This window comes from Strix uralensis, chromosome 3 (genome assembly GCF_047716275.1).
Source record: "Strix uralensis isolate ZFMK-TIS-50842 chromosome 3, bStrUra1, whole genome shotgun sequence".
NCBI classification, from domain to species: Eukaryota; Metazoa; Chordata; class Aves; order Strigiformes; family Strigidae; genus Strix; species Strix uralensis.
The window spans coordinates 42,152,320-42,178,039 of NC_133974.1; the positions used below are offsets into that span (position 1 = coordinate 42,152,320).

General features: G+C 45.0%; 1 protein-coding gene across 5 annotated transcripts in view; it reads right to left on the reverse strand.

Moving 5' to 3' along the window:
- Positions 1 to 1,521: 1,521 nt before the first annotated feature.
- BACH2 (BTB domain and CNC homolog 2) overlaps positions 1,522 to 25,720 on the reverse strand; it is a 193,751-nt gene continuing 169,552 nt past the window's right edge. For all 5 annotated transcript variants that reach the window (XM_074862085.1, XM_074862081.1, XM_074862084.1 and 2 more), the window contains 3 exons: positions 20,813 to 22,357; positions 11,114 to 11,320; positions 1,522 to 3,691 (listed from right to left, as the gene is read on the reverse strand). In XM_074862085.1, the coding sequence (XP_074718186.1) occupies positions 3,212 to 3,691; positions 11,114 to 11,320; positions 20,813 to 22,357 (2,232 nt within the window). In that variant the 3' untranslated portion in view covers positions 1,522 to 3,211. The remainder of the gene's footprint in view (positions 3,692 to 11,113; positions 11,321 to 20,812; positions 22,358 to 25,720) is intronic.

Sequence of the window (25,720 nt, forward strand, 5' to 3'; positions counted from 1 at the left end):
TGTTGTTCTGACCTCATGAGACAAGAACAGTTGGGTATGTCAACTGGCGTCCAGGTCTGAAACTAATTCTCCCAATGTCTTCCTTTAACGTTAGCCCAGTAATCGCTTTGAGAGCAGCGTGGTTTGGAATAGCAAAAAAACCTCAAAACAAAATAGAAACAAAAAACAACCACCACCATCACCACCAAAAAAACCCCACTGAAAAACCATGATACATGTAAATATAGGAAGCAATGACACAAAATCAGCCACTTCTAATGGGAAAGAATGAAATCAAACATCCAGAAAAGTTCACGGGGGAGGGAAAGAGAGAGACGAGAGAAAGGTTGAGGAAGAGACACTTATTTGAGCAGTGGTTTTAAATATCAGTTCCCAAGGTAGAGGAAATCAAGAGACCCAGCACCAGTATGAAGCCAGGTCAAACCTAAGAGCTGCAGCGCAATGGGTTGTGTGGGTGGGTTTTTTAAACCGTTGGAATGAGGTCAAGAGTACCAGTTGCACATGAGTTGTTAGTAGAGTAAATCTTCATGTCAGGAAGCAAGTTAAAACTTGGTTTTATACTCATAAAACATTCTATCTATTCATATATATAGGAGGTCACTTAAAAATAAAAAAGGCAACAGAAAAACATCTTTAAAATACTGTGTCAGTTGACCCTTCCCTCCCGCCCGCCCCCAGCCCCCCCAAGTAGCTATGACTCTATAATGTGATTCACATTTAGTTTTAAATTCTAGCTTTCACCATGGTCTCATAGAAACAAAACTTCTCTGCGAAGCACAGAACTGCTTTGCAACGTCAACAAATTCAAAGGAAAATCAAATCCCGCCCTCCCTGCCAAAGAGCTTCTCAGTCAGTTACCTGCAAAAGATGGCTGGGAGGGGGTTCAGGTATTTTTAGGTTAAGCTCTTTTAAAAAGAAAGGACAACTCCTCCCCCTTTTTCAACTGTGTGAATTAGGAGTCTATGGCATTTGTATATTTTTTGAACATTTAAAAGTAAGGATTTTGTACAGTAATGATTAATACTTAAACATAAATATTTTCCTACATTATATACTAGTTTTTCTTTGTACATGCGGGGAAAAAACGTATTTTCAACAAACATGGCACATGCTATATGCATTTCCTCCTCGGTAGCTTGGCTACAAGAGTTTGGGTGAAGAGGATAAAAGCAAGACTTTGTGGTGAGTGGGCAACGGTCCATAAGCACAGTCTGAAGATGGAAGAAGTGGAGAGAGGGAGCTGATTCCTCCTCCAGGGTCAAGATGCTGATCTACTGAGTGCCTCAAAAAACCACCAGCATACACCTCTAGTGTAAACGTTAGCGCAGAAGACCACATTATCGCTTAGTGCTTCTGAGAAGCTGCTTCCCCACACTTTTTTTTTAAATAGGTGTGACCAGCTGGTCATTTTTTTTCAGCGAGAACAAACAATATCAGCCAGTAAAGCACATGACAGTTGTCATCGATAAAGCCACGCAACCTGGCACACATAGGGCAAAGAACCACAAAATAAAAACTCAGTACACTTAGAATAATAATAATAATTATTAAAAAAGCATTAGGAGGATGTTTTTCTGTCTACACTGTACATACAGATGTTATGCTTGGAAAGCTGCTGTCTCACACAGTCATAACATGAGTCAACATTGCTTAAGATACAAATCCAATACAGTTACAACTAAGCCAATTCACTGAGTAGTCTCCTTTGAGACAGCACTCTTTTAGCTGCGGTTTGTGCTGAGAGGATCCTGGAACACAAGAATTTGATGGGTAAGCAACCGAATCAGGTGTTGGCAGATGTATGTTTTGCTCTTAGAGGATACAGTGCTAACTTGACTTCTGTAAGGAAACCAAAGTCAACAACTAGGGGTCTGATCCTGCAACTCTGCCTACCCAGGCAGGATCACTGACTTCACCAGACCCACCTCTGCAGCTCGGGTCTGGTGAGGAAAACAGGTAACGTCTGAGGACAGCTGAGGTGAGGCTCTGGAGACTAGCCGGAGCAGCAGTTGCTTCCATGAGTAAAGGATGCAGAGCAGGGCTGGAGAAAAAGCCCCCCCCAAGTGTATTGATGTGATCTCCGTTTGCTTTACTTCGTGGAACGTATGATGAACTGATCCAGTTGTCAAATACTTTTTTCTCTAAAGAGTGAAATATACTTTCCCCTATAAGAATCCAAAAGCATCATTAACAGCACTTAAACTTGGTTTGTGAAACAGAAAGAAGTCTGAATATAAAAATAATTCAAGCAGATTCTCTTTACAAATTGTATAGTGAATTCAGTATTTGGCAAGACCGTTTTTACTACATAATGAGCTCCTGAGTGTTTGTCTATTAGCTAAAACTTTTCTATTTTCTTTAAGCCATAAAGCAAAGAAAACCATGTACTCAAGTTATACTGAAGTCATGACTTCATTTATGAAAAGAGGTTTGACCAGAAACTCAGTGCAAGTGGCAAAGTTGACCATTACTGTACAGTATCTGCAAGAAAATAAAATAACTCCACATTGCTCAAGTGGCACAAAATGGCTGTGCCAAAAAAATTGTCTATAATAAAATCTCAAATAAGTTTCCAACATTAAAATTTTATAAATAAGTACAAATCGAATGATATTGCTGAACTGCGAACCGAGAAAAAAAAATTATTGTGTAACAAGTTACCAAACTAGTTCTAGCATCGAAGACAAAAAGGAATGTTGGAACTTTTTTATACAATAGAAATGAAAGCTTCCAGTTTGTAGGATGAGAAAAATTGAGGCATGCAGGGACTTTTGCATATGGATATATATATTTTATATATATTATATATAATATGTACAGTTTAGCTATAAAACTTTGATGTGTAAAGAAGCTGTCTTCAATGAAAAATTGAACATTCAGAGGAAATTCCTGAGTTAGGGTTTTGTGACATGGGCCACTGAGAAAAAAGCTGCGGTTGGGTCCTCAGAGGTGTTATGTCCATCCCTGTTAAGATTGAAATCAACATACAAAAACAGACAGTGTTGCCACTGCTTCGTTCCCTGCCTGAGCAAGGGATAGCACCATTGTGAAGAGAACTCCTGCTTGTAGAGAGGAGGGAATACTTAAAAACAGTATTGCTGCTAAGACCACTGTAGTGTGCACCAAATACGTTCTTCTAGACAACAAATGAACACTGCCACTGGCTGACTGAAGAACACCTGACCAGGTGTAACGTTAAGGTTACAAGTCACTAGGTGTAATCTTTCCTAGGTTGTTCATCTGTTGTACATTTATCAGTCATTTCCTGACAGAAGTCTACTGTGACCGTTTGGCTGCTCTGCTCTGGTGGAAGCTCTCTCTCGGGGTAAGTACCTGTGTCGGCTCCATCCAACCCCCCGCCAGCTGAACAATTTTCCGAGATGTTGTTGGGCAGCCAGGGCGCTCCCAGTTGCACCGAGCCTTGCTCCGAGCAGCACTGCATGCTTTCCCCGACACACTGGGAGGTCACCAGGCTCTGCTCCACGCCAGCTGGGGAGGGGCTGATGGTGGTGGCTGGCTGTAGATCCATGGGTCTGAGAACGGGGCAGTATCGGTGGAGAGCTTGGATCTGTTCCGGGCTCTGCATGTCTCTACACACTTCTTGGGAAAGACACGAGAAGTTGTCTAACAATTCTCCCATGCTTGCTTTCAGCTGGTTCCTTTCTGAGAGCAATTTCTCTTTCTCACACACCTGAAAAAGAAAGAAGGCATATTAGATTGAGGAAGGGCCATCCGCTGGCTGCACACTCCAGGCACATATGCAGCAGTACCCAAGAACACCAACACGTGCACAGCTGTTTTTATATGGGCACAGGAAAAGTCACAATACATCAGGTATTTGACCACCATGAGGTCTGTGTGAGCTGCAGTTTGGGCAACATCTGGAGAAAAACATTTGCGTCGGGAGAGGATAGAGTCAGAAGTTATTCCCAAGAGACTGTTAGTTCCCTTTATAGACTAAGGCTGCTTGATGAATGATATAAAAAAACCTCAGAAAGAAACATTTTGATGGAGAAAAGCCATTATCTATCTAAACAGCGAGAAACCAGGGTTTAGTTCCTGAAGTAAGGATATGCTGCAGAAGTTCAGTTCACCCTCTAACTGCCATGTTGGTCAGTCAGGCTGGGTGCACGTGCTTTGGCCCGTGTGCCAGCTGAACCTGCCTTACCACTGAGAGGTGTGTTATTCAGAGGAGATGATTTGAGTGTGTGCTCTGTGGCCTGCACCATGGCTCGTTTTCTTATGTCCTGGTGCTTAATGGCTTGGGTTTGACCTAATCAAGATATTTTTATGAAGAGGTATGTGAAAACCCTGAAGGTTGGTGGGCTTCTTAACACTCAGTACAACAAGCAATGTCATTTCCCCCTTGTTTTGCTCAGGCTCTGCCTCCTGTGGTCCCAAATGTCCTCCCCTATCGACACCTATCTTGAGCATTTTCAGAGTTTCACTGTGTCAGCGGGCTGCTCTAGGAGGGGGCCAGGTGAAAAGCAGACAGTACTGGTGAGGAGGAAGAGCAAGAGAGTCTGGTGGGACTCATTTTTTCATGCAGGATTCAAAAACTGGGAAAAGAAGCTCAGGTTGCTCTGTATCCAACAAAGCACTGGTAAGGCCCCCAGCCCTAGCTAGTGCAGAGTGCTGTGTGATGTGCTGTGGTGGGAGTTGTCTCCAGGTTGGACCTCACGTGGTCAGCAAGCCCCACCCTGGGGTGAGCACCGACCCCTCTGTGCTCAGGAGTCAGATTGTGGGGGGGCTAGACACAGAGTCAGACCCAGCCTGGGGTTAAACCTCTGAAAACTAGTGTTGACTCAGTGCAGACTGACTGGGATGGTCCTCCTGCATCACGTTCTGTCCCAGGAGGGTGGGCATACAGCTTGAAGGATTCTGTAGAGTACCAGGGCTATTTCCAGAGCTGAGCTGGCCCCAAAAGCAGTGCAGCCATATACTTCACCTAGTAACACTGATAAACCCAAGCTGCCATGCATCTGAAGTGTGAAAACTCCACAACTCAGATAATCCAACTATGGGTGGTTGTTAACAGTGGATAGTATTGCCCTGGGTCCAAAGCCCAGACTGGAAGCATACAGCTGTGTGAATGAGAAAGAGAGCAGTGCACATGAAAAGAACCAACTGCTAAAATATTGACAAATCTATCAAGAAAGCATAAAAATAATAAAAAAATAAACAGATGCTCAAGTACATCTTGAGATAATGAATTATGGAAGAGAATATGTTGTGAGTTTGCAAGGAGAAAAGGGAAAGTGAGTGGGTAGATGGATCAGTGAGGAAAAGCAGACAAAAAAAAAAAAATTACCTATCAAACTTGGAGGATACAACCATTTCACTCACTGTCTGCTGTGAAACTATCTGTGTCAAGATGGGTGACTTACAGGAAGTTAGTGCAGGGGGGGAAAGGGGTCTTTCATTAAAAAAAACCCAGCCAAGTGAAAAACCCTTAAACTCTAGTACCATTACATAATTCAGGAGACTGGAAATTACTGGTTGCAAAGTGGACAGAAGATGACAAAGGAATTTCCAGTGATCATGTATTCTGTGAAGTCAACTGGAGTTTCACTGCTGGTTTTCGTAAAAGTAATATCTTGAAGCAGACTATCTGCTTGGACAGCATGGGTATGGGTGGAGGGCAGGAGTGCTTGAGAGGCAAAGTGAAAGTTGCATGAATTTAATTTTGTAGCTTTATACTCTTGCACACCTTGTGACTGTCTTTTTTACAAATGCCCTTTTTTCAGAATGATACACCAGATCCCACAGAATCATAGAATCATTTAGGTTGGAAAAGACCTTAAAGATCTTTGAGTCCAACCATTAACCTAACACTGTCAAGTCCACCACTAAACCATGTCCTTAAGCACCAGATCTACATGTCTTTTAAATACCTCCAGGGATGGTGACTCCACCACTTCCCTGGGCAGCCTGTTCCAAATCCTTTCAGTGTAGAAATTCTTTCTAACATTCCATCTGGGAAAACAGACCAACACCCACCTCGCTGCAACCTCCTTTCAGGTAGTTGTAGAGAGTGATAGGGTTTCCCCTGACCCTCCTTTTCTCCAGGCTAAACAACCCCAGTTCCCTCAGCTGCTCCTTGTAAGACTTGTGCTCTAGACCCTTCACCAGCTTTGTTGCCCTTCTTTGGACACACTCCAGCACCTCCATGTCTTTCTTGTAGTGAGGGGCCCAAAACTGAACACAGTAATCAAGGTGCGACCTCACCAATGCCGAGTACAGGGGTAAGATCACTTCCCTGTCCCTGCTGGCCACACTATTTCTGATACAAGCCAGGATACCATTGGCCTTCTTGGCCACCTGGGCACACTGCTGGCTCATGTTCAGGTGGCTGTTGACCAACACCCCCAGGTCTTTTTCTGCCGAGCAGCTTTCCAGCCACTCCTCCCCAAGCCTGTAGCACTGCTGGGGGTTGTTGTGACCCAAGTGCAGGACCCAGCACTGAGCCTTCATAGAATCATGGAATGGTTTGGGTTGGAAGGGACCTGAAAGATCAACTAGTTCCAACTCCCCTGTCAACACCTTCCACTAGACCAGGTGGCTCAAAGCCCCGTCCAACCTGGCCTTGAACACTTCCAGGGATGGGCGATCCACCACCTCTCTGGGCAACCTGTTCCAAGTGTCTCACCACCCTCACAGTAAAAAACTTCTTCCTTATATCTAATCTAAATCTACCCTCTTTCACTTTAAAGACACTATCCCTTGTCCTGTCATTAAAGCCATTACTTATCTTGTCCTAGCCTTGTTGAACCTCATATAATTGGCCTTGGCCCATTGATCCAGCCTGTCCAGATCTCTCTGTAGAGCCTTCTTTCCCTCAGGCAGATCAACACTCCTGTCCACTTGGTGTCATCTGCAAACTTACTGAGAGTGCACTCGATCTCCTCGTCCAGATCACTGACAAAGATGTTAAACAGGAGTGGCCCCAACACTGAGCCTTGGGGAACACCACTTGTGACTGGCCACCAACTGGATTTAACTCCATCCACCACCACTCTTTGGGCTCAACTATCCAGCCAGCTTTTTACCCAGCAAAGAGTACACCCATCCAAACCAGTTTCTCCAGGAGAATGCTGTGGGAAACCGTGTCAAAGGCTTTACTAAAGTCTAGGTAGACAACACTCACAGCCTTTCCCTCATCCACTAAACAGGTCACCTTGTCATAGAAGGAGAACAGGCTAGACAAGCAGGACCTGCCTTTCATAAACCCATGCTGACTGGGCCTGATCACCTGGTTGTCCTGTATATGCCATGTGATGGCACTCAAGATGATCTGCTCCATAACCTTCCCAGCACTGAGGTCAAACTGACAGGCCTGTACTTCCCCGGATCCTCCTTCCAGCCCTTCATGTAGGTGGGCATCACATTTGCTAACCTCCAGTCAACTGGGACTCCTCAGTTAGCCAGGGCTGCTGATAAATGATGGGAAGTGGCTTGGTGAGCACTTCTACCAGCTCCCTCCGTACCCTGGGGTGGATCCTATCCGGCTCCATAGACTTGTGTGTGTCTAAGTGGTGTAGCAGGTTGCCAACCATTTCCCCTTGGATTATGGAGGCTTCATTCTGCTCCCCGTCCCTGTCTTCCAGCTCAGGGGGCTGGGTACCCTGAAAACAACTGGACTTACTATTAAGGACTGAGGCAAAGAAGACATTGAGTACCTCAGCCTTTTCCTCATTCTTTGTCACTATGTTTCCCCCCACATCCAATAAAGGATGGAGATTCCCCTTAGTCCTCCTTTTGTTGCTAATGTATTTATAGAAACATTTTTTATTGTCTTTTATGGCAGTAGCCAGACTAAGTTCTGGCTGGGCTCTGGCCCTTCTGATTTTCTCCCTGCATAACCTCACGACATGCTTGCAGTCCTCCTGAGTTACCTGTCTTCTTCCAAAGGTCATAAACTCTCCTTTTTTTCCTGAGTTCCAGCCAAAGCTCTCTGTTCATCCAGGCCAGTCTTCTTTCCTGCTGGCTTGTCTTTTGGCTCATGGCAACAGCCTGCTCCTTTCCTTGTTGAAGAACATCCAGCCTTCCTGGATGCCTCTGCCCATCAGGACTGCCTCCCAAGGGACTCTGGCAACGAGGCTCCTAAGTCTGCCCTTCAGAAGTCCAAGGTAGCAGTTCTGCTGACTCCCCTGCTTACTTCTCCAAGAATTGAAAACTCCATCATTTTGTGATTGCTATGCCCAAGATGGCCTCCAACCATCACATCACCCATAAGTCCTTTGCTGTTTGCAAACAACAGGTCCAGCAGGGCATTCTCCCTAGTCAGCTTACTCACTACATATCACTACTTACTGAAGTACAGCTTGCTAATTAGAAACTTCAATATTTCATTTGAAGAATCCTGCACCTCAAAGGGTTTTTGATTCCTGAAATTCAGCATGGATCAGGCCCACAAGGTCACTCATATGCCTTTCATTCATTTCCTGAGATGTGCATGTGTGCTGGGAAGAGAAGGGGACTTAAAAAATTAATTTTGCCTATACACAGTTGATTATGTTAGACAATAACAGTAATGTCACAGGATTGTGTAAAGCTGATGAACCCAAATTAACTTTCAAATGAAGGCTACAGGTATCAAGCTAAGACCCTCCTCACAGCTAGTCCAGCCCTTAGAGTGCTGCCTCTGGTGCTCTGCTCTGGATGACAGATATGTACTCCTCCCCATCATCAGCTCAGTGTAGAGGGATGGGCACATGCAGCCAAGACTGGACCTGCTTCTCCTGAAAACCTGGATGAGGAGCTGCTCTTTCACCCTGCAGAATCTCTGACTCACCCCGCACGCACTGTGGATTACTCTTGGTGGAGGAAGTAGTTGCTCACTATTTTGTTTATCTTTGATGTTTTGTTTGTTTTGCATCAGTGGAACACTACTCTGAACAGTGTTTTGATTTTCATTTCTTTTTTTCCCCCAGGGCTTCAGCAGCATGGCATCTGAAGGCTTCGCAAGCCTTGATGATTTAAGCCTCCCAACCAGCTTGTGGGGTCAGCGTCACCTCCCTGTTACAGATGGGAAGCAGACAGGCACAGGCAGTAAGTGAGTAACCCAAAGTCATGCGGCTTTCTGCCATTTGTGAGGTGACGGTAACTCAGCTTCTTCCAACAGATCCCTGCCTCTTTCACACTACGTTTGCTACAGCTTGCACAGAGAATGAAGCACAATGAAGTCTACACTAAAGGCCACTTTCAACACTCAACCTGTTATGACAAGAACAAGAAGTACCCCACTCCCCAGACCCACCAAGTTCAACAGCATGTTTTAAATGTGCACACAGACATTTAAATCAAAGACTCCAAATAACCTTTAATTTTAATGGAAGCTAGGTACACAGAGGTCTCAGTAAGGAAATCAACTTCAGCTCCTTTTGTTTTATCTGTGTGAATGAATTAATTTATCACTCAAACCCTTGGATATTCAAAGACTGGGTTTAACGCTGGACTCCTAAATCTATGCTGCGTAATGCAATTAAACTGTCCAGTCCTGCATGCTGCACACCCACACTTCTTGTAACAGCTGAACTGGGATTATTACTTATTTTTGACATTTCAGAAAGCTTTTAGGACTTCTGAACAGATGAGGAGGTGCTAACCCATTTTGAAGTTCCAGTGTTGCATTTCTCACTCTAAGTGACACCCTGTAGACACATTTTCCTCCCTGACCCTTTTCTCAAGCCTTTTTTTTGTTGTCTACCAGCTTGCTTTCTCAATGGGCAAGGGATGGCAGAAGAGGAGCAGGGCCCTCAGACCACCAGGGGCACTGTCACAGAGGGGAGTTTTTTCAGATAAGATGCCTATAGCTAAGATGTCTACATCTGACATGGCTTCTCCAGGTGATCTTGTTTAGTGATGGGAGAGAAACAGGCACTTCTGGGCTGTATGTCACCTCCTCTGCTGCAGAATGAGACAAATAAGACTTGACAGGTATCTACTTCTCTAAACTGACTATAAAGGAAACCAGGACAACTACCTTCAGTGCAGGTAGACACCTGTGTTTAGCCACCCAAATCACACCTGAGGTGTCCATACCATGACTGAAAGAGAGAGAAATTTCCTGAGCAGCCAATTAGCCTTGCTCCAGTCACCTCACTCCCTTAGATTAAAATGTGGGAGCACTGTCCACTGACACCTTGGCACACAGGAGACCCATCCCCAGACATGCTCTGGCCAGTGAGCAGGGTGTGCTTTGCTCTCCTCTCCACAGCAGACTACTGCCAGAGACATACATCAAGGAGGGCTGGGGCAAACCAACAGTTGCCACCTGAACCTGGTGCATGTGACATAAAGGCCAGTGCATTGTGGAGTGGGAACAGGCCTTTTGTGTTAGATGGTCCTTGAATCATGGGGGTGTTTCAGTCCATGGCACACTGGGAGCGTTAGAGGGAAGAAGACAGTATGAGCAAGGTGGAATACACCCTTGCCATCTCACTGACCTACACCAAGGAATATCCACTTGTCTGGATATTCACATTTCTGGCTTTTCACTTCCCTTGCCATTTCTGACATTTGATCAGTGAATGAAAAAGCTGAAGAAAAGGCATAGCAAGCTGAAACATCCTGAAAACACTGAGCTGCCTTCTAGCACACCAAAGAGAATGAAAATCTCTGTGTAGAGATGAAGCTGGCACTGCCACAACATTGTTTGGACCAGACAACCTCTGCAGGTCTCTTCATACCTATGTTTCGAGCACTCCACAAATCCCTGACTAACAGACTGTTATGGTAGTTAGGCATGGAAATGAGGCTTGGATGAGGAAATGCCTTTGTTGATACACTGTAAGTGCTGGGGGTAAGATAAACTGCAAGAAGGGAGCCGTGATACAGGCTTCCCTCTTCTTCCAACTCACTCGACAATCTGCTCTTGAGATATCAAAATAAAGAGATATCTAGGTCTCATTCCACTGGAATCTTGTGTTTTCCATATATATTATATACACACACACAAATATTTTTTTGTATATTACATTTTCATACTAGTGGCTCTGCTGACTTATTTACAAACTGACTGAACCCACTAAACTGCACAGAAATTGCTGTCAGTGCCCTGCAAGCTGCGGCATGAGGGTGAGCGGGGCCACAGCGAGAGCACACAACTCACCAACTTGCGGATTTCACATTCTAGGTTCTGAATACAGTCCAGTTTCCTCTTGCGGCAGCGCTGAGCTGCAATTCGGTTCTTGCTACGTCGGCGGACGTCATGGATGAACTCGAGCTGCTCTGAGGTTAGCTTGTGCATCTTTATCATCATCTGGAAATCATTCCTTGGAAGATCTGTGATTTGATCAACAGGAAAAGGAAGTTTCACCTAAAACAAACAAATAGAAGACAAGAGCAAAGAGTCATATTTTGCTTGCTGAATGCAAGCTGAACAACAGTGAGAGGAAGGAGGATTGCTGGTGCTGCTGCCCCCTAAATAAACAACAGACCAGGTTTTATATTGAGCAAGTTTTTAACACTCCCTTGTACCACACTGTGGAGGTCCAGCTGGTAAGAATCAGATCAAATCAGCAATATAGATGAATCTCAGCTAAAAATGTAATCTTTCTAACAAGATCTAATAATAGATCTCCTTGCATTAAAAGAAGGCTCCGTCCACTAAGAGACTCAGCCTTTCGGAAACAGTGAAGTATCTCGCTGCTATTAATTTCAAACTAGTTTCAAGGAACAGACTATTAGCGCAGCAGGAAACCTGTCTCTGCACGGCCTGCAGGACTGAAAGTTTGATTAGGTGTGAGGTTAAAAATGCAACCTGACACCTCAAGTGGATGAAAAACACCATATTGCAATTAGGAAGGGTTGCCTAATCAGCATTTCAACTGAGCAGTGCACCATATAAGAAGAAAGGATAGGAGGAGCATGATACAACATATCCTACCCTGCTAATATTTGCTGACATTCTATTACTTTTGTAGATTGAAGAGCACCCAAGTTGCATTTCTTGAAAAAAACACCCAAAAAGTCTAAACCTCAGTTACTTGCAGTAAAACCTTTTTCCTTCGGGCTACAAACTGCCATCCTGTTTTCACCGTAGACCATCCGACAGTAGCTCCAGGTTCTGCGTTCAGGAATTCTTACCAACTCCTACCGATTATGCATTAAAGCAAAGCAAAACACAAAGCTCCTGACAGCTTGGAGTGATGAACACACACTGTCTCAAAACCTGGAGAATGGTGGGTAACTTCTGTTAGCTTTTTTCCCCAAAACCTATCAGCTTGCTCAAATCAAAGTAGCTTGTAGCTTGGGACCAATAACATGACTATAAAAAAAAAATGTTCCACAGTGGACTGCTGTGTTTGGTGGTCAAATAAGAATCAGTTGACAAAGCTGAATGAAGGAGATGACAACCAACTCGACTGACCCCCTTTCTTTTTTTGAGTCATACCCACACTGCCCAAAAGATGGCAGTAAATATTTACATTTCTGTCCTCATTTGGTACAATCCAGCCTCTTGGACAAGGAGACTATTCTGCATGCAGGCTACCAAAGAAGATACAACTTAAGTTGCTCAAGCCGAGCAAAAGATATAGGTTGAAAAGGTTCCTTTGATATTTAAAACATAGTTATTGTCTTCAAACGGTGCACTTCAATTATTCAGAGATAAATAAAATAACAGCACAGATTAGAAATCAGTTATTTTCATTGGAGAGCTGAGTTTCTTTATGCAGAACAATCTGCTGAGGATGCATGTACACAAATGCACAGCGGTGGCCTCTGGCATTGACAGTCATGGACCCTCACTGGGCACCCGGACCTGCTGATAACCAACTCCTTGTCTTGTTTATGAGCTTGTGTTTTCTTGTGCTCTTCTATCGTTGCTCTGCGCATCTCCAAGTCTGGGCCATGTGAAATTCAGTGCAAACACCCACTGCATCCTTTCAGACAGTTTCATGCCCTGAACATTGCCTCTCTGCCCCATGTGTCTGGGCACCACTTCGTAACACACTACTTGACAGGTCAATTTAAACCAGCAAGTAACACCAAACACTGCCCTAATCCCCCCAAATTCCTGCTTGTACACACAAAGGCTGACCTTAGGCACAGTGATGTGGACTACCGTGTTTACCGTCTGCTAACTAATGACATGAAACCTGTTTGATTTCCCCTCCCTAGCCTTTGGACGGTCAACATAAACTCGGTGTCACCTGTTTCTCTCTCAAGCTTCAACCAGGGTCTGAAAACAAAAACAGCCTGTGCTTTCCTCTGAAAGACACCACAGTTTCACTGCAAAAACAGTCCTTTCACATTTCCAGTTTTGCCTTATTTTCTTAAGTCCAAAGCGGAAAGCAATGTTAACTTTATTTCTCCCTCCCTCTCCCTTTCAAAACGTATTTACTTGCAAGGAGGAGATGTGCTTGCAGCTGGAATGGCAATGAAAGGGAAGCAACTTAAATCTGTCAGGTAGAAATTGCTGAAGGGAAATGGGAAAATAAATAGAAACAGATTCATAAAAAAAAAAAACAACCCACGATTGAAAATAAAACCATCTACACAGCAGGCCAGAGACTGCTATCAGTAAACCCAGCATAATCCCACTCCTGTCATAGGCAGCACTGCACAGGATTAAAAACGTGAAAGGGAGAGTGGAAGTGAGTCAGACTCATTTCCTTCGCCATTCACAGCATTTTTATTGCCTGTCTCCCTCTCCGCAATTAGCTGTCAACTGAAAAAAACCCCACCAAGCCTTTGGCACGGACACAGTGAATAACTGCGCTGGGGTATTGCTACAGTGAGAGGCCAATGGTGTTTTACATCGGCACAGGGCAAGACCCTCAGCTGGTATTTATCACAACAGAGTGGTAACTCAATTTGCAAGAGCCGATGACTGTGTCATGGGTGGGATTCATCTGACACATTTAGAACTGTCTGAAATGAGGGACTAGCTAGTGTCCAGGTCCCTGCTGTTGGCATTGAGGACAGAGAGGCCTTTGGATGGCAGTGCATCCTGCACGGCTTCTCCCTCCTCCTGGATGCAGAAGGAGCAGGGATAAGACTTAGAAAAGGTGCTGCATCTTACAGTATCTAAGGTAGGTGAGAGAAACCTTACCTGAGGGGTCTGAAGAAGCACAGTCAGTATTTTCTAAGATGTGTAAGAAAAACCCAGCAAGTATGTTTTCTCATAAACTTTTCTTTTTAATAACTATGAATTTTATACAGGAAATGACTGTGTACTCTTTGGTTAGGACTATTTCAAATTAGAAATGTAAGTGGGACCTGTACTTCTTCCAGGAGTTGCTCCAGCCAGAGCTTGCCTCTCAGAGTTCTAAAATCTTCCCCATCAGTACAGCTACTCTTTCCCTGCATTTTTACACCCACAGCAGAAGCTCTGCTTCTACCACACAACAAATAAACTGGCACTTTCTGCAACCACTGCAGCCTCTATTGCCTCCAACTCTGGCTGATGCACCTCTGAGAGGACAGCCAACACACCCTGGTGAAAAAAAAAACCTGTTGATGATTTTGTGGCATTTTCCCCCCCTGTATTCGCATTAGGATGCCAGTATAAATGTCACTGCTTTGAGTGGCTAAGTAACAGCAGCAGGGATGGCTATTGACTCAGCACATGAAAGGCCCATACATAACCAATTAACTCCTTCAAGCTTCACTAGTTAGTGCCAGCTTGGGTCATATGCTGCTCACATACTGTACTAGTTACTGCTGCTGCTGCTCTTCCCCTTCTCTTTTTCTTTGGAATAAAGAAAAGGACCAAGGCCCTGTATTCACTCACATTAAAATATAGATGTCAAGTGTTGGAAATTTATCTCATGAGTAACATTAGCTTTTTCGCTCTTCCTTTATATCTGAATTTCAACATCACCTTCCCTGAGCTGCCAAGTGCTAGTGAAGACAACAAATTTCCCAAGCCTGGCTTAACATCACAGTAACTAAAAAGATTCATGTATTATCCATATGAAAAAGTAATTATTATGTAATGGGCATAGGAGGGCAGAACTCAAGGTACCACCTTGAGATTTATAAATGGTTCAAAATCTTGGTCAGCTGCTCCACAGTTGTAAGAAATAAACCTGTTGCCTTAATGCCCTTAAATTGAAAGCCAGAGTTATTGAAGGCCTCTGACACTTAAAATTGCACAGCCCTTGGAAAGCGCTCAGGACGCACCCAAACAATCTAGCACAGCAGCTGAATCACAGCAATGCTTTTTTAATATAGAAAGGGGTAATTTGCTTCACATAGAAGAGCCCAACACATTAATCCTGCTTTTCCTTGTATCTTCCTTATCATGCAAGTCAGTCTTCCACAAACGCTCAGGAAGAAATTCATCTGAGGACAGGAATTCAGGTGTGTCTGCCTGTGTTAGGGGCTTGATTGCCTACATATTATTTCAGGCACCACCTGTGGTCCCACAGAATAGGTCCCTACCTGATTTCAGTTGGAAAACTTAGGCTAAGAAGCACAAAGCCAATGTGCGACACTTTGTGTAAGAGAGAGTACAGGCAGGATGCACTCTCACTGGTTTCCTCACCCCACTGTCTACTGGTAGAGGTAGAGCCTTCAAAGCACCTCTTCACGTGTCAGCCACACCAAGATGGCAGAGGACTCTAAGAGGCAAGCCCAGGCAGTGAAGATCTACCACTGTGTCAACAAACCAGGTCTGAAATGGCCTTGATCAGCAGGTCCCACTGCAAACAGCCTGTCCTATCTGCCACAACACAACTGATGGCCATGTAGTTGCCCAGGGTCAACTCCAGCCTCACCTCCTGAGGGCCATGAGAGGTGTTTGGGTCAGCAAATGCTGCCTGAGAGGGCACTGCTATGCACTTAGTGGAGGCAGCCTGGGTAACCTTTTGATTTGCCACCTATCTCAGAGAACTGGGGAAAGGGGCTAGTCCCATGGCTGAGGGCTTTAACCCAACAACCAGAAGAGGTGGATGGAGTTCTCATCCTTTAGCCCATGACTTGGACCTGTATTCAGATCACACACTGCTGGTACTTAAAACGCTGGGCTGACCTCTTTCCACTCACTGCTTGTAGTGCCTCCAGCTTCCAGCCCTCCAAAGGGCACAACAGTGCAATACTCCTGCCCATTAATGGGCTTTTGTGAGACCAGGGATAGCACAAAAACCCTGACAGAAGCCACAGGTGCATCTGAGAAGGGCGGATCAGGCAGTGAAATGAGGGGGGGATAAAGTGCAGTATTTCTCTGAAAAATCTGCTTTTGCAGAAAAAATTCAAGAACTGGAGAGTCCTTCAAGAGCTCCAGCAAGGTCTTCAGCTCAGGGCATACATAACAGAATTGATTGTAGGCTGTGATGAAATAATACAGTGTTTAAAAGGACCTTCCTGAAATTTCAAGCTTGTAATGGAAAACTGTCACTGTTGTAATCCAGCAATTCTCTGCTACCAGCATGGATACCACTCCTACTGAAGAGATGAAAGAAAACAAAACTGGCATGAAGTTTATCTTGCAAGACTGATGTTTGACAAGACTCCATTTAATCAGATGTTGCTAAACACAACTCCCAGTGCTCTGCTGATGCTGCTGAGGATACTGGTCAGCAGAACATCCACCAGAAAAGAATGTGGAGAGTAACTTTCTCATTTTCAAATTTGTAAACCTAGTAAGATCAGGAAATCTGGGGTGACCAATCTCCAAATTCTGGGCAGGAACTACATACAAAAGCAAGTTAACACCTTAACGTGTATTTTTCTTTGTTGTCTTTCTTTCTATGCAGTACTCTTCACCAAGTAGAAATATTAAGCAGCAAAGAAGACTCCGCTTAGGTAACTTGGCACAGCTCCAGCAGATTTCTGGTAGAGCAGCTTTGGTTTACCCCCTTTTTGTGGGGCTCTGACTTCTAGTACTTTGCTAAGCATCAGCAGATGAACAGAGAAGGGGTGGCTGCCTGTTGCTTAACATGAAGGGGTTTGGACTCTCACTGAAGGTTATTTGCCTAGAATATCCTCAATTGTCCAACTGCATTAGCTTTGCCTTTATGAAAATTTCCTTTGAAAAGTGAGTCACTAAGCCAGGCGGGAAATTCTTTTGAAATATAAATGAAAGACACATTGAATGCAATTCTCTAGATAGTAATAGTTCTTAGAAAACTCCACCTCTTACCTCCTCCTACCCTTGTTTATTCTTTTCCTAAGAAAACTCACTTATCAAATGAGACTGAGCTGAGATTTCTTAACTGGTTTAGTAGTACAATATTTTTTACAAGTTTCTAGCAGAAAAAACCCCATAGATACTTGCTGAAGAAAAGGAATATCAAGAAAAGTAGGCAGTGCTGAAGTTTCTGTTCCTAAGTAGGTTAACAGATTGACAGACTACTTCCTTCTCAACAATTCATTATTTCAGAGCTTATTGTTTTGTTGTTGCTATTTTAAGCAGGATTGTCAGAACCTGCCTGCAAGCACCCAGTGTAAGTCTCTTCTCTAGTATTATATCCCAATAATTGATTTTTAACAACCTGTGGAGGCCTGAGGGACCTGGGTGAAAAGAGCAACACAAACTGTGAAATGTTTTTGTGAAGTCCCAGCAGCTCATGTAACAGCGTCATTCCTGCAACTTTGTAACATGGGGACACCCCACATTGCACTTGTTGCTTCTATCACAAAGCCTTAAGAAAGGGAAATCTCAGAAGATTCTGGGTGGCTCCCTTAACAGGAAGGAAAACAAAAGTCCAAGATATCCCGGAGAGAATTTACCAGCGGTGTTATGGGGACTGCTACCTCCTCTGACACTCACGACTGCAGTCTGCACCCGCTATGGGACAGGGAGGCTGGCCACAGAGTGGGGTTACCTTCACCCACATGGCACTCATGTCAAACCCTAGCACCCCACTTTTGGCATCGAACTTGGGCATCCTGAATGGCATCAGTCTGCGGGAAAGCAAGACTGCCTGAAAAAAGCAGAGAGAAGAAACCTTTCACCTACTTCTCACACAATCAATACACCAGCAAATGATGTTTTCTGACATTAATTCGGGCACCAACAGCACTCTGGGACCCAAATCAAGACCAACAAGGTCCAAATTCCAGGGGAACTGAGCAGCCCCATGAGATAACTGAGGGTCAGAGTCCAAAAGGCCTATTCCCATCAGGCCATCCCACCCAAACGAAAGCCCACCCACACCAGAAGAGCCTGCACGGTGGCTCTCTGGAGGGGTGAGCACCTGTGTGTAACCCCCAGATATCTTATCAGGTGCTTTTTGAAGAGAAGCCCAGCAAACACTGTGTGATCAGATATGGCAGGTGGCAAGGGACTTGTCTGGGAAGTCATCAGGACAGCAAGGGCAAACTGACAATTTCAGGAATGGAGAGAGATTCCCATGCAACTTTCAGGGAGGCAAAGGACAGAAAGCAGTCCATTTCAGACTGTTTTAATCCTGCTGTTTTAATGGCAGCCAAACTGCTAAAAGTAGGTAGAATGACTTATACGAGAACTTCCTGCTGCTATTAGGTATTTTCTACAGCCTAGTTTAACATATCCTTCACTGAGGTTTCCACAGCAGTGGATCTTGCAGGATACACACCCCAAGTTGCTATATAAATACAGCATTGTTTAATGAGGCTGCAATGTCCTTTCTTGTACTGGTAACAACCTTTACAAATTCATTTTTCAGACAAAATCTGCACCGAAGCACCGGTGTGATCTGTTTACCCTTGGCTTGTTCAGGATAGTGCAGTGCAACCTCACGGAGCATTAATTCCCTCACCACATTTTTAATGCCTAGCAGTCCTAATCAAAATGCCCTGCAAAAAAAAAGAAAAAAAAAAAAGAGAAAAAGAGAAAAAGAAAAAGCCTTATCAGCACTCCCAGGGAGAAAACTTGCTCAGCATGGTGCAGAAAATCTTCCCTGGAGGAAACCTGCAGCAAAACCAGGAGTGGAGCAAACCCTCCTTCCCAGCTCTGCCCCAGAGCCAGACATGTCTGCCTGCCAACGGCACACCAAGATGGCCTCCCCCAGACCACCTGTTTGCTCGTGTCGTGAAATGTCCCTCCTCTCATCCACGGTCTTCTGCACACATTCACATATTTTTTTTGGGAAACCACCAATCCCCTATAACCTTCTCATTTGACTCTCCCAGGCTCATTTCTGCTGCAGCATCTCCACACAATTAGCCAATTATGACAGCTAATTAATCATCAAACCCCAAAAGGCTAACCTCCCGCCCTCTTTGCTGCCTCACACTGTGCATTAGCCCTGGCTGAGCAAGCAGCACACGTGGGTGGAGATCCGATGTTCCCCTCAGTCCCACTCCCTGCTCCCTTCCGCCCCTGAAGGCAGGACTTCACCAAGTATGGCCAAGCAGAGCAGTTCTGCTGTAGGGCTTCCCGAATGAGGTCCTACACACAGTATTCCAGGCAGCCTCCCAAGGAGACTCCTCTGTCTTCGGTATTGTCCCCAGCTCAGAACATGGGAACAAACAAGAACTGTTCTCTCAAAACCACTGGTACAGCATGACAGGGATTAGGAGACCAGAGGCTCCCTGGGCTCTTCAGCCCTTCCTTAGAGCTAAGCAACCAACTAAAGGAACCACCCACATCTGCCTGAAAGGTATCTTTCAGAGCCTGGGATGTAGCTAGCATAAGGATCGAGGCATAAAACAAAGTTCACTCTCTTCATCCCTAGACCACAACTAAACCTGGTTCTGAACTGGGCACTCACAGCATGTGACCTCTCCAAACTTGCACTTGCTGCTCCCCATGCTAAAGTACAAGCTCTCAGTGGAGCATTTCAGCATTACTAGAGAGCCAGATATGTGGTTTCACCCAGATGCTCTCCAGGTCATGCAGTTTCCTAATGAAACTCGATGAAAACATCCAGTATTTTTTCATTTTCTGGGCTCCACAACACATATCCATGATTGAAGTCTTCCCTCAAACTAGTGACTTTATATAGGCCATTTATTTGATCATGGTTAGCCAGTTATCACCACAGCATCTTCAGCTGGCCCATCTCTAGTTTTAGAGGGGGCCCTCTTTCTCCTCCCTCTCACGGGAGAGCTGCATGAAATTCACAGCTTGCTCTCCAGACCCAGACTGTGCCTCTGCCGTTCTCCTAACAGCCCTGGAAATTAAAAGATAACTTCTCTTTGAAACCATTTACGCAACAGCAGCTAGAGCTCACCACCAAACAAAGCATGGTCACAGGCAGGAAACATCATCTCAGTTGTCACTTAACAGAGGCAAAACCCATTACCTGCACATGCAACTCACACACACACACACACACGCACAGAACGAGGGGAGATGACTTGAATACCGTTCCCACAGCCAAGGGTGGCCAGCTATACAACTGTTAAAGTCATTTCACACCCCTTTCTCTTCCCACTCTGTCTGTCTCCTCTACTTGGGCTGTTGGCAATATGCAGCGGGGGCTCTCTGAGCGGGCTGCCGGACCCTCCGTGTCAGGAAAGGCATGGCTCGAGGTTGCTCAAACACACCAGCAGCAATAACAAGCGGAGCTGGAACCACCCCCGCAAATTAAGGATGAGGAATGGTGCTTTGTGCTGCACAAGTGGGCGAAGGGAGGGAGGAGGACAGGACACTGCCATCAGACTCCTAAGCTAACCAATGCGCTCTCAACGTTCAGCAGTTTGCTATTGTCCCATACCCAAATTCCAGTAAGCGCCAAACAACTCAGAGGTCAAGCAGACCTATTTACATGAAATCAACCATGCACACTCAACTGACAAGGGAATAAACAGAAGTTACTCTTTGCCTCTACAAACAAAGAAAGTGTGGGGGAAATGCCAAGTCATTCAAGAGAATCAAGGAGCGATTAATCGGGTCACAACAACTGTGATATATGAACTTATCTTAAATCCCTACCTCATGCCCTCTGTCTTGCACAGGACATGATTCACTGTCTGCTTCTGAGAATGACCCAGACTCATCGCTGGAGTTTGTTCCATAGGATGGCTCACATTTAATCTGGGCTCGGACCGGGTTGTACAATCCATCCCCCACCACGCCGGGCTCCTGGTGCTCGGGCGCCAGGAATCGGGGGCCTTGGGAGCAAGGGGAAGAGGAGAGCTCGCAAAGTCGCAGACTGCAGGGAGAGCCGCCGCTGCCATCCTCTGCATACGAGTAGGAAGAGCACGAGCTGGAGGTCCTGGTTCTGGTTTCCAAAGGAGGAGAGCGAGGGCAAACTTTAATTGGCACTGGACAGCTGGTGTTCGGCCGCATCCTTCCCGGCAAGTGATCAGCTGTCAGTCCGCTGTGCGAATAGGTCTGAGAGCTGGGGAGAGACTGGCTACTGCCAGCCCACAGACCCTTTGGCACAGTCTCAGTGAGGTCTTTGTCCAAGCTGCTCACACCAGAATATGAATGCACCGAAGTGTTTACTTGGTCACAAGCGTTTGAAGAGAATATAACACTCCTCCTGTCCAGTTCCCCTTCTTGCTTACAGAGAGTTTCAAAGCCGGGCCCCCTGAGTGGCGATCCCACTGTGAAGTTGGAAGCATCCTTCTGCATGGCATGGGACTGTCCATAGTTCCCTGTGAAAGGGACGTAATCAGTTTTGTGGTCACCCTGAGTTGTCCCTTTTTCAAAAGGGCATGCTGGACTCCTGCCAAAGTGCTGTTGGGAAGTGCTGGGGAAGCCAACCAAATCTATGCTTTTTGTTCTGTTGAAGAAAGACCGCAAACAAGAAGGAGAGGACCCACTTTTTGGCCTGTCAACGCAAGTGGGGCTTGGCTGTTTCCTGTCCATTTCAACATCCCCTTCTTTATCCCTGATGTCAGGTTCATCTCCAGACAGGCAAAGTGTGATGCTTTCTTCATCGTTCTCTTCATTCTGAGGCTCACTTTTTATCTGCCCCATAGCAAGTCCTGATTTGAGGCCATTTCCAGAGCTCTCTTCACTGAATGTGCTTGCAAAACCTGAGGTACTGATGTGTGATGTGTTGTAGACATTCTTGGTACAAGCAAGCTGGTATTTCTTGTATCTGGGGTACCGTGTTACTGCATCTTTGTCCAAATTGTCCTTGCTATCTCTCAGGATGTCAGAGTCAGGCAGCATCCCTTCACCTTTCTCTGCTCCAGCAACAGTGGTTTCAAAATTGAAGGGCTCTTGGTGCATCCTCTCTCTTGGGCAAGATATTTTTGATGTCTCCGATTCCATCGTCTCCTCCTCATCTCCATCCGAGTTCTCCTCATCATGCATGCGCTGGCAGGTGGTATCTTTTTTGCACAGGAACAGGCCATCTTCGTTGTTCAGCAGTTGCGTCTGAAGGAAGCTGAAGCAGGAGTCCTCCAGGTTGTGCATGCGCAGGAATTCAGCGCAGTGGATGACCTCCTGGATGTTTTCTCTGCTAAGTAACAGCTTAGCAGTGTAGGCAAACTGTAACAATGGACCAAATCCCCTGACAGTGACCTGCAAAAAAAGAGAGGGAAATTGCCAGCATTACCATCAGTTCTTGCTATCATCCCAAGTCCTTCATCGTGTAGTTAGACAACCTAACAGATCTAGCATCCAGAAGTAAATACTGCTCAGTAACAGTTATTCTTCTACCATGCCAGCAATGATGCTATATCCAGTAACTAGAACCACTCCCTTTATGTTGCTCCTGTACATCATTGTGCAGGTTGAGCTGCACACTATTTTTCCCACATATCTTACAGACCTATGAACTAAGTCTCTGCTCTAATAAAAGACTGAAAAAAACCAGACTGGTGTGGACACTGCTAATTCTTGGATGGATCTTATTTTAACTGTGATGCAGCACACTACCATGAAAGTACCAGTTTAATTTTGATTCTTCTGCTCTGATGGAAGCTCTGGTGAACAGCGGTTTCAAGCTGAAGATACCACTTAAATTCCAAAAGTGTTTTGGGAAGGAAACATTTAATAGCATAGCAAAATTCAACAGAAAATATATTTCAAGAGCAAACCGGTTTCTTCTTTTCTTCTCAAATTTTTGCAAGCCATTGCTGAATAAATAATAGGTTAGTACTGACTGCACAGCTCTTTTCTCCAGCCCATGGAGATTATTCTCCTCACACTCCTGATTTTAGTGAGTCTAAGGTACAGCTAACAGGAAAGAAAGCCATATTCATAGTTCAAGCAATTCAAGTGATACAAATCACTCAGAGTCCCATCCCAGTACTTAATTTTCTTTGTAGAAAGAATAACAACTGTTTCCAGGAAAATGATCTCCAACCAACTGTTCCAGGTCTGAGTTATGCACCACTACTCATCCCTTTCTCTCATCATACCATCTATATTTTACATTCACATATCATATATTAAAAAATACACACTTTCTCCCCGCCCCCCCTGGATTTTTCACAGTGCTATCTTCACACATAACTATCAAAAAACTTGCTAAGCTGCATGGTAAACTGTAGATATTGTCTATTTTTTGACCAAAAATGCACTGGCACTAACTTCTGTTGCATTTTTTCCCCCAATAGGCAGGAAACAAAGGTACTAGAAAAACTCTATTCTTCATGAAGCAGTGAGAGGCTGCTTCAAAACCAGGGCTCACCATCAAGGATAAAGGTTTCTCTGCAAGAAGGACATTCAGTGGTTTGACCACTAAACAGACATTTGGAGACCACAACTCTATTTCCCATTGCACCAACCACATTCTACATGACCCTGGCAAGTCACTTCAGTCTCGATTCACCAAGACACCTGTCCTGCTTGCAAGTGGTATTCACAAATCTGAGTTCCCTGTGCTTTGCATATCAAGGAAAGGCATCTAGATGGGATTCGTATTCAGAGCAGCCAAACACATGCATGCCTACGTCAGGTTGGGATGCACAGCCTGCAACCTTCTTCTTGCTGTCGGTGTCTCTGGTAGGTGTTCCCAGCTCAGTTTCTTCTTTTAAAACAAACAAAAAAAGGAAGCACTGCTGTCCCCTTTTCATAAAATGGCCTAAAGGTCAGAAGAGGGATTAGGAAGTAGGAGGCCAGGTCCCTTCCCTAGGCTGTGGGGATTCAAACTCAAAATTCCAAGCTCCGCAGAAGGATATCCTATCCAGTAGGTATGGGATACCCTAAAGGTGAGCTGCTTCTCCCTGTCCTTCCAATTGAATTAACGCCCCTGAGCAAGAAGCTGCTCAAGAGGTCGGTGAGACATCAGGCCATGAATTCGTGATGGTCTTATTTGTGATTAGCATAAATCTGAATGAATAATTTGGTTCATCCCACTGAAAAGCCTCTAAATTCCCTATACTGCCTCAGGACGAGTGGTAGAGTTTACAGATTTTTATAGAAAATCCTGACTTCCAGAAACAAGCCTTTGTTATTCATAGATCTGCACCTGTGATGCTGGATTATGAAGATACCACAAGTGGTGCAGACTTTGATGGAGAGAAAAATATTTTAAAACACCTCTAAAATTGCTCCCAATAGTTCTCCATACATAATATTACTGCCATATCTGCTATTTTAAGAAACAGTGCATTTTCATGCACATACTTACGCACTTGCACATTCCTGTTTCACAATACGCCTCTGGTACAGAATTGCCTAGATTTACAGCTGGCTATTAAACCAATCTCTGCTTTATCAGTGTTACACTTTCTGCCTATTTGTTAGATTATCAGCTCACTAAAGGCCTATCTGCATTTTATCTATGCAGCATGATTAACAAAATTGCTTGGAAACTTAATGAGCTACTTGCAGGCTGATGTTTCTCTTTGATAAGATCTTCAGTGTTAGGGCTTACATATTCCTACACAACTTGTAAGCTCCGCAGCAGCGTAGATCCGTCGGAGCAGCCATAAACGCCGTCTGGGGTTTTTGGGTCCCTTTTGATGAGGATGGACTATGGAGCACAAACCCCGCTCTCCTGGTAGTTGTGTCACTTGGCCACTAGGTGGAATGACTGGAAAGCAAATTAAAATAATTTTCTGTGCTGGGCCAGGGTTTCACCTGCCTGCCTGCAGCCCCAGCGCAGGCACTCTGCAGAGCCTCAGGCTGACTCATAACACCACACAGCAAGGCTGTCTCCCACGCTGACTCAGGTTTTTGCTCCCAATAAACCACTGTGATAACAAACAGCAGTAAGACAGCTGTTACAGCTGTTCGGCACTGGATGTATTGGAAGCAGAGCCTGAGACTGCGCCATGGACTCCTCATGATGCCCGGCAGATGCCTCAAATGAAGGATGATGAAAACACTGGTGAAACGTCAAGGCACACGAGATCTTAGCCGGTGACACAACCTTCCTCACTCTCACAGTCTTCAGATCCAGAGGGGGAAAGTTTATTTACAGGCACCCAGAGCTTGTCATTGCCCTCAGGGAGGAATCTCTCAAGTGCCAATGCTTGAAACTGCACAAACAATAACTTTGGTAACAAATGGATGCAAAACTTGCTGCCAAGTGTGAAAGCCAGCACAATCTCTGTCGCCTGAAGCTGTCTAAATATTGATTTGGCTCCTGTGGTGGGTCCCTGCCTCAGCCCCACCAGCTTTGGGACTGCCTGCATCTGATGCATTCTGGCAAGAAGGCTGGAATTGAGGCACTGGAGTGTGCCTATGAGCACCGCACACTGGGAAAGAAAAGGCTTTGAAGCTGTGTGTATTACCATCACACACGCATTTCTGTAGGAAGAGGTAAGAAGTCTTTTAAAATGATTTGACCTGACTGATGCATCCTAGTGAAAACAGTTAGTGAAACCAAGTTGATCTGTGTTTGCAGAAGGAAACAGATCATTTCTCCATTTACACCAGATATAAGTCTCCATTTACACGTGAGATGGGTAAAACACATGCCAGCAACAATCT